This window comes from Lonchura striata, chromosome 1A (assembly GCF_050655825.1).
Source record: "Lonchura striata isolate lonStrDom1 chromosome 1A, ASM5065582v1, whole genome shotgun sequence".
In the NCBI taxonomy this organism is placed as follows: Eukaryota; Metazoa; Chordata; class Aves; order Passeriformes; family Estrildidae; genus Lonchura; species Lonchura striata.
Window position 1 is genome coordinate 16,824,772 of NC_140741.1, and position 14,472 is coordinate 16,839,243.

Sequence of the window (14,472 nt, forward strand, 5' to 3'; positions counted from 1 at the left end):
GAGATGGTGTCTGGGGAATGGAAGTTACCCTCTTCCCTAACTCACCAAATAATTTTTAAGCGACAACAGAGCTTCCAGGACAGTGAGGAGCCTCATGAGCAGAGGGCCATTTCCCTTACCGTCCTCGATGTCGTAGGCGTAGGAGGACAGGCGCAGGGTGGTGGCGCAGTACTCGCACTTGAAGCAGCTGCGGTGGAAGAACTTGCCCTCAGCACTGAGCCTCTCCATCACGTAGACCCGCTTGCGGCAGAAGTAGCACACGTCGCTGCCTCCCAGGTTCTGGGGGAATTCCTTCTTGAGCGAGCCCTGGACACAAACAGGGATGGCTGAATTTGTGTGCGCCCAGCCTCACCGAGATCACACACCAAGGTAATTTTTTCTCTTCATTTATGTGGATACGGGAGCACCTGGATGCTGCTGCTGCAGTTCTCAGACACAACTCATGGTTTTAACAAGTTCACCAAAAACTAACCTTGTTGTCCAGGAAAAAGGGTCTTAGGAAGCCATGCCTACATGTATCAGGAGTAAAACGAGCTCTAGGTAGATGAGTGGACACCAGTACTATTAATGATGACCCTGAAATCAGTGACTTAAGGAGGCATATGAAGAAAGGCAAAACCATTACAACATCCTCAAACAGTTCTTAGACATACATTACCAAAACCAGTGTCTCCTCCAGAAAACAGCAGTGCAGAAGTGTTATGAATAGTTTTCTTAATTTATTATGCCCAATCTTTGGATCCTGGCATTAGATTAAAATACTTGGCAAAGGAAATGAGGACAAGACTGAGGGTGGATGGAGAAAGGGAAACAATCTCTCACAAAGCTACGACAGATTCCATCAGTGGTATAACAACTGGACATTGACAAAACTTGAGATCTACATGAACATCTAAGCACAAACACACATCATCTCCAGCACATCATCTTACCAGTTCCTTCTTGTCTAGAAGGGTTTTGGGTGGCTCTTTCCTTTGAAGCTGATTGGCTATCTGCTCAGCCAATGAGCTCACTCCGCCTGTGTACATCTTTATGTACTTCTACCAGATGGGTTGAATAAAACAAGAGTGATGTGAGAAAAGAAAAGAAGAATCAAATTAAAAAAAAAAATAACTAGAATGATGAGAGGTTAGGTGGTGAAAAGGTGCAGAAAGGTCAAATCATGCCAAGACAGTGGACAATATAACGTGACAAGTAGTAATAGCAAAGCCAGTATCACAGAAATCACCAGTACAGTCCAGGATCACCTGTAGGAATGGACAGGAAGGCTTGCATTTTGCATTTTTTAAGTGTTCCAGAAACACTATGATGATGAAGGGAGTAGATCTTGTTTTCATCTGTGGGGTATTTTGTCCCTGGAAACTTGAGTAGAGACATTTCTAAAGGATGGGCTAAATACAGGTTAGATTTTTGGTTCCAGGTAAAATTGACATCAGAAACAAAGATCATTTAGAAGGCATGTTACCAAGTCTAATGCAACATGCTGATTTACAAAAGTATGTTTGTATACTTTGTACCTGGAAAGAATTAATTTACAGAGCATTCACAGAGCAGGGAGAAGTCCTTAACTAAGGAACTCACAGTGAGTCAAAAGTATTAATTCTTCCAGTGCTAAAAATACACAGAGATTTATATGGAAAAAGATGGAAGAGCCTTCATCCAATGCATTAAAGCCATACCTGCATACATCTGGAACACGTATTTGTTCAACCCTGAACACGGCTTTATGACTTGGCTTTTCTCCATCATAGGCATAGACTGAGTCCATAACTCTAGATATCTAAAAATCCTCTAGTATTTTCAGCAGTCTAGGCAAGTTGGCTGTTACCTTAGGTGGTACCAATGAGTGTCTGCAAGCCAAATTCAATCACAGCAGGAGCGGAGAAGTGTTTTTCACAGGAAACACAACCACTGGCAATAATTACATGGTTAAGAAAATGAGGTGGTTACATCCATGTTAGCTCAATCACACTGCAAACGCCATGGGATTCGACTCCAAGCAGCAAAGAGCACGCCAAGCAACTTCCTTTTTCCAGACTAAGCAGCATTATGAATGCTTCTAGCAGGATTCTTAGCTAATACAAGATCAGAGAGCCACTCAGCTTCTAGCAAGTGCAAAATGCCAAGGATAACAAGAGGAAAGTTGTATCTTAAAACCCCTTTCACTCATAGCAAAACTTGCTTGAAGCACAGCAGTTATTTCCCTCAACTAATAACCTTTAATAACCTAATAACCATTCCCTTTCAGGAATGTTTAAAATCTTCACAAGTTCAGACACGAGAACAGCAGGAAGCATCACAGAAACTGAAATTTATCACAATGGGTACTTCTTTGGGGAAAAAGATTATGAAAATTGAATGCTCAGCCAGAGATTACTGCTGCTGTCACTACAGTCCTAATTCCTTAAGCTGTCACTGAAGTAATGAGGGGAGGGTTTATTTCTACCCAGAAAGAATTTATACCTGTCTACTGATACCATTCCCAGAGATAGAACACTTGCAGTACTTCTACATGCAAGAAATAACAAATGATTTGTCTTTGAGTCTCCCAGGTTCCATGTGTTTCCAAGTTCCACATAAATATGTGCAGAGTTGCTTTTCAATGACATATATCTTGTCAAACATTACATTTAAAATGGTGCTCACTTCCAAAATTTTCTTAATCTTTGATTTTTAACTGGCAATCAAATAATTTGGCCAAGAGCTTTGTTTCCTCTGAGTGATCAGAGCTTTAGAGGCTTTTTGAGCTTTCTTAGAAGAGAGATTAAGCATTTCCAGGGGAAAAACTTGCTTTTAGCCAAGTCAGGTTTCCCTCGATCAAGTTTTGATTTGAAACCTTCAACTGTGGATCCTTCAGAATCATTAAATTTCTACCAGCACATAGGAAGTTCCATGCTAGAAAAATGAATATGTTAATATTAACTCACAGTACCTTGGACTATTTGTTGTGAGAAATTTATTTGCTGAATTTTTAATTTGGGGTTGTGTGTTTCTGATTTGTTTTGCTTTTTGCCTACATATCACATCTGGCCTAATTAAGAGTATTGAGTGAAGCATTTTATCTTTCTTTCCATAGTCTTCAGGACATACAGTGTTCTGCAACATTTTCAAAAGAAGGCAAAGAACCTGCTCCAGCTGAGGTCAAATCAAGTTCCTGCTGTTTACGTAGGACAACTGTAACTAGTTCAAATTCTCAATGATTTTTCAAAAAGCCAAAGCACTTTTTATTCCACACTGTCCATTAACCAATTATGTACAAACACATTCTGTTGTTTAGCCCAAAACTTCAACAAAAGCAGCAAGCAAAACCAGAAAGCTTCACTGCAAAGCCAGAAGGACTACCAGTGCTCAAAACCCCTGGTTTGAGTGCGAGGTGCACCACAAACTTCTCACGGACATAGCGTGTTAAAAACATTTATTTTCAAACCGCTTTATGGCTGGCAACACCCGAGCTGTGCCAGGCACAGGCTGCCTCTGCCTTCTTTGTGCACGGATAAGCACAGAGGCTCTTCAGGTGAAGCAGTGCCAGCCTGGCTGTGTCCCGTGGGTGTCCTTGGCAAGCAAAGGCAGCTGAGTGCACCTGGAGTGCTCAGGTGAGGGCTACCTGTCGGAGGGAGTCGGAGGAGGGTGAGGAAGGGCGGTTGGAAGAGCGGAGGCTAAGGGAGAGCTCCCACTGGTCAACAAAGAATCGGCGAGACGGCTCCGTCTCAGGCTAAAACATAAAATAAACATCAACACAATCATACATGTTCTCTTCTAAGAGGGGAAAAAAAAAAAAACCACCCAGCCCAGGCCTTTCTGGCTACCATCAAGAATAATTTTTTAAGGACTCTTACAGGAAAACTTTGAGAAAAATACCCAGTGTATCTTTACTTTCTCCCTAGCGAGGCAGAGTAGTTATTCTAAATTTGCTCTTTATTAGGTTTTACATTATTTAGGACCATTTGGAAGCAGTTACCTACTTCCACAGATGTCCAACCTCTTGTAACCCAACCAACTAAGCCACTGGCAAAGACCCCAAATCAATTTCCTCTGCTCCTTCTCTATCTCCCATTGTTCTCTATTACTGGCCCAAGGCACTAAGATCATCTTTCAGGTCATGTGAGACCTCTTCTACATTTTAACTATATAAACCAAAAGTCTGCTCTCCTGGGGGACAGAAGAGAAAGAAGTTCGCTTGTATGTATTTCCAGTCATTAACAGCAAATTTCCAACCTAAGATTTACTGTAAACAGATTAGAAACACTGAACAAAAGAAGAATGTATCAATACAAAATAATCTTATCAATTATCAAATAATAAATCGGAGACTGAGAATCTGCATCCTTCTGAAACTGGTTCCTCACAGGAACCCAAAATTTGGTCTTCTAATATGTTCCTGTCATTATCTCTACAGATGATTATGCCCATCTCCCAATAAATACTTCATATTAATAGGAAAAAATGTTGGAAATATCAGACAAACAGCACTGGAAGAAACTGTGCATTCCTAAAAATTATAGTCTGGAAAGAAAAAAATATATGCACATTAGAAATAACTGGCTTTCTTTGAAAAATAAATTATGGTCTTCGTTATACAAAGGAAAACTAAATGTCATGTAACTGCATGACCCATGAAAATAGCTACTTCTAGCCACTTGGAATAGGCTAACCTCAAGATTAAATTTACTGAGCAAAATGCAAAAGAGCTTGGCTTTCACAATTTCCCCAATTTATGGAAATATACTTGTTCATACAAGACTTTTCTGTACATCAACATTTAATCAAGTTTCTTCTCTGAAAATGTCCTTACTTTGCTAAGCCTTCTCTCTCAGTATTTTTCTTGTTTTCTTCCCTTAAATCCCACATCATAATCCATCATTGCTTGCAGTGTTCCAACATCTGTTTCCTTTTTCCTCTCTGCCCTACCCACTTTATGCTTTCCTCTACTTTGTGTTCTCAGTTTCTCCTCCTTTTCAATCCTGCACGATACAGAAATTAGACAATTTCAAAAATAATTTCTATCTTTGCATCTCCATGTTCAGAAAGAGCTTAAAAATTGCCAGAGAGCACTACAAAAGTCAGGAACATAGTATTTTGGTCTAGATCTTCATTTCTGTGTCATCATTTTAAATGAATAAGGAAATGCACATGAGCATTGTGGACCTTGTTTGAGATAAAAAGTAATGGAACCCATTAACAAAGATGTGCCGTTAACGTTTAAAGTGGTCTTCTTATTCAGGCCTTCATAGCTAAAATTTCAAATATAGCCAAAGGTTTGCTTTTCCTTCTTGAAGAACACCTTTTGTGATTTTAGCCATCAGAAAAAGATGGCATCCCAAAAAACCCAGCAATGTGAAGCAACCTAGATGTCAGTAAATTCCGTTTAGTAGGGCTTGCAAAAGTTATGTCCACCAGCAAAAGTTCTGGGACTGTTTAAGCTCCAGCTCAAGAAGACAGCTTGATTTGGGGTGGTTAACTCAAAACAGTTATGAAAAAAATAACTTCTGTAGATGGTGCTTTCCAAAAAAGCACTCTGCAGTTTGCCAAGCACTGCTGAAGATAACTGAAAACAGAAAGCAACCAAAGAAACCACAATTCAAACTGGCATGCTCCCATAGCCCAAAGACAACAGACTGGGGAGAAAATCAGGCACAAAAACAAAACAAAACAAAAGTGCACACTGGAATCAAAGACAATCTGCACAAACTGCCAGCTCTACCATTGGAAACAACTGCACAGGAAGGATGGACACAAGGGTAGTACTACAGAGCCAGGAATTAAGCTTGGAAAATGTGAATATTCTTGCTTCCAGAAGCAAGTAAAATTTGCAAGTGACTGACTGCTAAATGGCCTCTGTGAGATGACTTGATCCAGAGCCCAGCTGGTTTTCAGCATTTATTCTGAAGTTTAGTGGCTGCTTTTTACTTCATTGTTTATATTCTGTTTTGAGGAACAGAAACGGTCACTCACCAAACAAGGAGACAGCTAAGAAATGGCAAGTCAAATAAAGACACTATAAATAGAGACAAAAATAGTCTTGACGGCTGTCTTAACCACATGACAGTAGAGCAGTGGTCATCATATTTTGGTGATTTTTTTTTTCTCTCTGCCCCAATATTTCACCTGTACCCAGAATCCCACACTGCTCCAGGACACCAGATAGGCAGGGCTGTAGTCACCTGATGCCTCAGTGCACGTCTGGACTCCAGGAGGGCAGCCAGCTGACATGCCCTTTGCTCAATACTCATGGGCACTTGGTCATGAGAAAACAAACGAGGAGATCTCTGCGAGACGAGGAAGGAGGCAGGATGTAAACAAACCAGCACAAAAAGGAAGAGACACCAGAATGCCAGCCAAAAGGTACGACATCACATGCACAACATTAACAAAAGCTCTCATGTGAAAACTGGGGATTTTTTCCCCCAGTATGCAGCTTTTCTAAAGAAGTGCTACATTTTGACCCTAAGGGGCAAGAAAAAAAGGTTAAATTAATTTTTATTCACAACTCTTCCTAGGACTGCTGCAGCCAAAATCAAACAAGCACATAGCCTTTCCCTCTGGCATTACCATCAAAAAATACGTTTAAAATGTGGTTTTATAAATGCACAAAGGGCCTTATTTGTCAGTTTATTTCCCCATAGTTCTGCATTCTCAAGGATTTCCTTTAAAGATCTCAACTTGTACCTATTTGTTTCTTAGATTTTGTGTACAGAAACATTTTAGGCTAATGTATTTCAGTTCAATTAATTTCTTAAAGATGGTGGTATATGCAAAGTAAATACATGCCAAAGAGAGCATGTTTAATGAGCCTGTCTAAATAAAACAAAGAACAGCAAAATCAAACACTCACAGAAGCTGCTAGTTTTACTTATGCAACTTCACTGTCCTACTTGTTCTTATTGCACTATCATGGCAATACATCCCAGGCACAATATTTGACACCTCTGCTATTCTAGTCTTTCATATCAATGCAACTAAACTGTTGTGTTTAGGTGACATGAACACTTGGTGACATGAAAAAAGACCTGGCAGGTGGCCTGCTATGTAAGTCAGGACTATTACTGCAGTATAACACACCCTTCAGCTAATTTGTTTTTGGAGTACAAAAGTAAATGGACAGGAACAACAAACATGTGCATCAAGGAATCTGAGGCTCGATCTGTCAAGAATGCCAGGGTGCTGCTCTGTATTACTAATTGTCCTCCAATGCAGAACAGAAAATTGGGTTCACACCCAGTTTACAGGAAACACTTTTCCCATTCAGATGCTTTAATAATACTCTCTACTTTCAAGCTGCTTTCTGTTCCACCTACTCCTTCCTACTAGATCATTGTCACTAAAACTGGGGCCTGTTATGAAGCTGTGGGCTTCTGTGTCACTGCAGACACGTGTATTCATTTTCTACTGCCTGTCAGAAAACATTCAGCCCACAAGAGGCTTTTGTTAGAACACATTCTGGAAGTTGCAACAGTTTTATTGCTGGGTCTCATTTATGACTTAATTCATTCAAAGCCTGTACTGGAATGTCAATTAATTTGTCAATATGAATTCAAATCAACCGGTCCTTTTGAGTGCCTATCTTTTATTTTCCCATGCTTCTGTGTAATACTGAGCCATTCAGACAGACTGTTGAATATTTCATTGTTAAGAAGGCTTCAAAGTCTCTATACTAAATAATGCCTCATCATTTTTCCTTTTACTTTGGCCTGTAGGAGGCAAGATGGAATGCCAGTTGTTTAACCATCCAGAAAGCAAGCGGTGAACACAATGCAACCATGTTCGCATCAATTAGCACAAAACATAACTCTTCTTGTTCTGCTACAGCCACAGCATACTTCACTAAAGAGGTGTAAGAGACAAAGAATGGGAAGAGCTCAAGTGCTTGACCTAGGACAAAATAAAAGCATATAGCAAACTGCTGCTGAAGGCTTATTATGCACTTATGTGGGTGTCACACAGGAAGGATCGCTCCTGACTGACTCTCAGCAGTTCCAGCGTGTTAACAGCAGCATTAGGATAAGTGTGCTTCACCACCCCCTGTATTTGACCTCTGTACTGCACACATCCACCACAGCTTTGTGTCATCAGCATCCATGCCATTTGTTCATGCTTTTTTACCCTTTCCTGTCTGGACCTCTGCTCCCCGGGACAGCCAGCACCAGGTTCCCTGAATCTCTGCAGGCAACAAATGATGAGCTTAAAAACAATCACAGACCAACTTCCTAATCAGAACACACTTTAGCTGATTTTGCTTATGATGCAGGCATAAAAGAAGCTACAACCAGAGCAGAAGTTTATTAAGGATATTCTAAACCTCACAATAACCAGCTGGCTCCTGTAGAGAATTATTTTTTTGAAGTCTATATCCATTTTAGGGCTATAAACAAAAACATAGTACCACAATGTAATCAAATTAGTGCAATAAAGATGTAAGACACTCTGTATAACTCATACTGTGATGTTAGTTCAGAGGAAGGAGATGAAAAGTTTAAAAGAAGTGGCAGAATAAATGCAGTAGAAGAGTAGAATTAAAGGTTTTAAAAGACATCAGTATAACATGGATACAGAGCCCTCTGACTTGCTATGAGGCCTGGGCCAAGACAATTACAGGGGAAAAAAAATCATTCCTAAGGAAAAAGAATGCCTCTAAAAGCAGATTACTCTGAGTCTAACACGAGTTCTGTAGGACAGAAGGTAAAAATTCCCGAGTTGGAAGAAGGAAGACTTCTATAAAACACAACATAGAAAATGGTCAAAATACACTTGCCAGTAGCTGGCTTTCATGACTGAACTAGGCAACCAAAAAGACACAGGACAAACACTTGGAGAGGTGACAGAAGGAAAACAGAGCTACAAGATCCTCAGTGAGTTAAAACAAATTTCTCTACATGGAAAATGAATCTCAAACTATAGATCAGAAGGTAAAACTCAGCATTTAACTGCCTTAGTTTTTCCATCTGTAAGGTTGGAGAAAAGCTTTCTTCTTTCATAAAATGTATCCGACAAAATTTTCAGAGGATTTTGACAGGAGGATGGCAGCTAGCTATCACATCATCTGATAACATTACACTGCATTTGAAATGTAGGCTTTGCTCATGAAAAGGGCTTTCCTCACCCATTCTACCTAGATGTCCTCTCCTGTATCCTTCTTGAAAAGGCTGCTGTTCACAACGTGGCAGAAAACCAACCCCGTTTTTTGTTAGGACAGTTTCAAATGGGATCAGTAGGCAGAACTGATCTATTTTGCAAATGCACACACCACAGAGGCAGCAAAGAATGTGTGTCCTGGAGGCTGCCAGTAATTAGACCAGATAAACTGCAACATGTAATTAAAATTCAAGAAATCACAGCAATAAGGCAAGTCAAACTTTCTGCCAAAGAATAAAAACTTGTCTTACTCTGCTAAAAGGTAATGCTTCTTTACAGTTTATAGGCTCAAGAGCTCAGCAAAGACAGCTCAGCTTCACCCCTGGGGAAATTAATTTGTGCAATCCTTACAGAATGTCATGACAGCTCTATGGAACTGCAACTGCCTTTTCAGGACCTCTAGTTCAGGATTGCTCAAGAAGTGGATTTGAAAGTAGGAAAACGAAACAAATAACTTTAAAAGATACAACTTAAAGAAGCACAATGACAATATACAAGAGGACAGAAATAATATAAGTATTTCAGGTAATATATAACCAGGACAACAAATACATGTGCACAAACATCTGAATGCACATTTATACAGTGAGCTCACAACAGCTCTCACTGCTCCAGGTTAAAGACAGACTGAGACAAGAGTCTGGTGTGGGAGAAACGGAAGGACCACAGTGACATGTGAAGACCACTACAAAACTCAGATAAGCAATCCTAAAAAAATTTCATGGGTACATGAGCAACTTTTCAGTCACACCTATTTAAATGGAGAGTGGAGATGGAACAAAGTTTAATTTTCTTTCCCTGCATTACTCCAAACATTTAATTTCTACTTTGCTGCATCTCAAAACTGTGAAAGGGCACTGTGATAAAATATCTGCCTACAGCAAAATCTCAGTCTCCAGAGGAGACTCTCCATGCTTCCAGTGAGTTAATGCTGCCCTATCTTCCTAACCTAAGAGTTTGAGAAACCTCCATCAGCACCTGAAAGAAAACTGGAAATGTATTTGTAAATAAGCTGTTTGGTAACTGAGCTAGTCACTTGTACAAGCAGCAATGAAGAGAAAGGGACAGAGCATGCAGAGGGAATCACCTGCTGCCTGGGATATGATGGAGAGGAAGATGGAGTGGAAGAAGTGAGCATGATCACTTTTTTGGGGCAGGTCCGAGAACGCTCCTTATGCCTCATCTTTTTTTTAAAACAGAAAAAGAAAAACAAATCATAATAATGGTAGAAAATGGTAGAAAAGAAGTAACATTACCAGTGAGACAGGCCATATTACATGAACTGAGACCATGATCCTAAGCTCACACATCTCTCAGCTTTAGGTACACTGTGGCTTTAGCTAATTTGAGAGACCCAAATTTTTACCCAGAGCCACACAATCACATTTGACAGTCAGTGAACACAGATTTGTATCAATGAGCAATTAAACCAACAGCTTTTGAGTCAAGGTCTTATAATCAGTTAAAGGCAAAACTTGGAACTCTCCACAGCACAATTGGACTGCTCTCTTCACTTCATGAAAAATTACTTATTGCTATGCCTTAAAATGCTTAAAAATATCCATCCTGCTGACCTAACTACTCTTGCTTGCAGCTCATTATTAATACAATTCAAGTCTCAGTGTTCTGCTCCCAGCTTCAGATCCTTCCTCTCTAACTTATAGACATTACACCATCTCAGGCAAGCTAAACTGTACATTCTATTAGAACAGAAATCCAGCTGGTTTGTAGATAAAATGGAGCTGTATTTAATAGTAAAGTGCACTACTGCCCTTTGTCACACTTTAGGGAATGGTCTCAAAAGAATAAGCAGCAGATGTCCAGAGGCAGAAAAGATGTGCACCAAAACACGTGGGATCTCCATATTACAAGTATCTTTGTACACATCAAACATGATTTAAACTTATGTATTACATGCAAAAGCTGTTGCTGACAGGAGACCTATGGAACAATAGAAGACTGCTGACGGCTACAAGATGAGGGTCTGGAAATCCAGGGCAAAATTCAATTTAAAAGGCTTGTCTCCATGCCCAGTCAGATCATCTTCTGGATAGACCATATGGCTTTCAATGGCTTCCTGATCCTGGATGAGATGCTCTTTCCCAAAAGCAGCCAAAATGCTGCTCTATGCTCAGAAGGCATAGAGCACATGATGGAAGATGTTCTTACACAAGCAGGCATTCATCTGAGGAGATTAACCACCCCACCATGAAACACAATCCAGCCTTTTTAGGTGATATTTCCATCGTATTAAAAAAATTACATTTCCACTGTGCACATTCACAATATCTTCATGCATCATTAGATGCTGTTGTGGTGCTCATAAGAACACAAAACCAATTTTGACAACACAGGTCAACATCCTCAAAGCATAACTCAATAAACTCAACTTTATAATCCAATTCAGAAGGGATGCAGGCCACACAGAATGCTGTGAGGAGCAGATTGGTGAGGTTTTTAACCCCTTTGCTCTTAGGAAGGTAATGCCTTTCCAAGATAGACAGCATTAAAGGTCTTGTGATGACAGTAAAAACTGCTTCAGAACAGATTCTGCCAGGATTTCACTCTTTCTAGGAATTCTCTTTTAACAAGCCACCTCTACAACACACAGAGGTATCATGCCTTACAAGCTTAAGGAAATTGCTCGCCTAATATGTTAATTCAAGGGTAAAGCAAGAATCAAGATTTAAACTGGTAAGCAACTACAGCTAAGGCTCTCCATCTGACAGACACCAGCAGGCAATACCTCAAGGCAGATGCCAATTTCTCACCAGAACTGTGGGTCCAACCCAGACCACTTCCTTTGCATTCTCTTCCTTGCAACCACTCTTATGCTTTTGCAATATACTTTCCTCTTCCATGCAGTTTCCAAAAGGCAGGAAGAACCAAACCTGTCAGTCATATAACTGCCTTTCTCCCAAAGAGAGGATCTCAGCCTCATTTTGCCAGCTTCTAAGAACAAGGCAACCTGTGGTTTCAACTCAGTAACACCCCCACCACCTTTTTTTTACTTCAGAGCTGCTTTTCTCCTCTTCAAAGCACTCTCCACTAGAAGGTCATTGCTATGTGACATATTCAGTCAGCAGAAGTTTCTGCTCATGAACTTCAATCCTTTTGCCAAAAGATATCTTTCCAAAAGCTTCATGAGCAGCTCTTTCTAGCCAACATATATCATCCCGAAAGAGCTTGTCAGAAGGAATAGTAATCCTTTACAGCATTGTGCAGTGATAAAGTTCTGGAATGGCCTGCCTGGGGAGGTGGTGGAGTCACCATTGTGTTTAAAGAAAGACTGGATGTGGCACTCGGTGCCATGGTCTAGCTGAGATGTTAAGGCATGGGCTGGACTTGAACTTGAAGGTCTCTTCCAACCTGGTCATTCTGTGATTCAGTGACAGGTCCTGGTATTCAGCAGCACTTCTCTGCTGCCAGTCTGTCACCCAGGGATGAGCTATAAACCCAGAGTGACCAATGTCACCACAGAAGGCCAGTCCAGCACCATCAAAAGGTGCAGCCTCACAGCTATAAGGTTCTGCCTGCCAAAGCAACCAGAACCAGAAATCTCAGCAGCCAGCCAAAGTACTGCTCCAGCAACAACTTCCTGCAGTAGGGGTTTTCTGTCCAGGCTTGGCAAAGTTGGCTGCTTGGCTCAGTGGTCTCAGCTGTTCTCTGTTCAGTCAAGAATAAATGGCTCAGTGCACCTCCATGGCTTTTGAATAAAGGTAACCCATATTCTTCCCTTCCTCAGGCACACAGCAAGGAACCTTTGGAACAGGGAACCTATCAGGGGGTTTTGATCGTTCTGTGTCCTGCAGATTTTGTATCCTTGAGACCCAGTTTTACACTTCTTCATTACAGAAGCACTGCAAATCCTGCAAGACATCTGGACCCAGGAATCAATCTTCTGTTGATGCAGTAGAGCCACTCAATAAAGATCATCTCTATGTGCAAAATTGAAAAGGAAATCATCCATATAAGGCAATCACTGCCAATATTGGAAAAATAATTCAAATCCTCTGAAAGTAAAACTGTTGCAGAAAGATTTTTCAAAGACATGCCCTACACTGCTTCCTATACAGAGATCAAGGAAGAGCAGAAGGATTTTTTCTTCCTTTTTAAAAATTTCTTTTAAATTGTGTAGTTCAGGTATAAACAAGAACAAAAAACTGATCTCTGGTGAGAAAAATCCTCTATAAAAACAGAAAATAAAACTTTGTCCTTTTTTTTCTGTAAATGACAAAAGAATGACAATAAGAACTTTTGTATTTCATTATAAAGGCTTATCTATAAAGCCTTCATAAATTTTCAGTAACAGGTTCAAATAGAAATCTCAAGGGTGCAGGAATGTGGCATTTTCCAAGTGCTAAAACAGAGAGAGACAGCCAATGCAATCCAGTTTTCCTTTTTCCAGGAGGTAATATAAGCAGTGCTCATCAATTCACTTAATATTGTACAGCGTTTTTGCTTCAGGTTTTTTTTAATAAGTATTCTTGAGAAATAAATTTTGCCTTAATCATGAGTGATGTGAATCCATCTCAAAATGCTCATAAGCCTATAAAGAAGATTTTGATGAGACAAAAGGAAGAACAAACACTGAGTCAGGAAATCAAAGTATGTTGACAATAACTCCCCTAGGCTTAGGTCTTCTTTCTTGAAGAGAAATCTTCTTGATCAGGGCGCCAGTCATTACATGCAGCATTAATTGTGCTGAATGCCTCAGACATGAAGATCACCATGAATCCATATTTATCAAGAACAGTGAATTTCCAAGCAGTATCATCTTCTTCCTCTTGACTCTGAAGTATGCTCTGATTAAACTACAGCCAGAGAAAAGTAGATGTCTCTCCAAATTATGGCTGTCAGCAAAATACCTCTGAGCACTCTCAGAAACATGAGGAGGCCATTTGCACAGGGAAACAGTGGAAGCAGATGAAACCAGTGAGGTAAGTATCCTTAAATGCCTGAAAAGATCACCTATCAGAAGCCTTAGTTTTGGAAAGTGCATGGCTGAAAGAAAAACAGCAGCAATGACAATGGCCCAAAACATTGGAGAGAAAATAAAATTTGATACCTGCTGATTTTTCTGCTGTTGGTCCCTATTTTGTGGAAGAAAACCTAAAATGTACTGAATTCACAGTAACACAGGAGTCTGCAAAGCAACAAGTGTGAGAAGCTGGCAAGGAAAGCTCCATTAAAGAAAGGGAAGCCACAGGAAAGTCTCCTGCAACTACAGAACACCTAAGATTTCACACAAGAATAGCAAAACAGATAACCAATTTTACTATTTATGTCAAGGAAGAGCTTTAATATCATAGATGATAGGATATCTTTACCTCATGAGTTTCC

The 14,472-nt window shown here is 40.2% G+C and overlaps 1 protein-coding gene across 32 annotated transcripts in view; it reads right to left on the reverse strand.

Annotated features, from left to right (window-relative positions):
• The window catches only part of MICAL3 (microtubule associated monooxygenase, calponin and LIM domain containing 3), a 168,246-nt gene that overhangs the window by 66,820 nt on the left and 86,954 nt on the right, over positions 1-14,472 (reverse strand). For 16 of the 32 annotated variants that reach the window (XM_085569976.1, XM_085569975.1, XM_085569977.1 and 13 more), the window contains exons 18-23: positions 10,217-10,312; positions 8,101-8,157; positions 6,162-6,266; positions 3,605-3,712; positions 933-1,040; positions 120-306 (exon numbers count right to left, since the gene is read on the reverse strand). In XM_085569976.1, coding sequence (XP_085426102.1) covers positions 120-306; positions 933-1,040; positions 3,605-3,712; positions 6,162-6,266; positions 8,101-8,157; positions 10,217-10,312 — 661 coding nt within the window. The remainder of the gene's footprint in view (positions 1-119; positions 307-932; positions 1,041-3,604; positions 3,713-6,161; positions 6,267-8,100; positions 8,158-10,216; positions 10,313-14,472) is intronic. The other 16 variants (XM_085570005.1, XM_085570006.1, XM_085570002.1 and 13 more) reach the window with 5 other exon arrangements.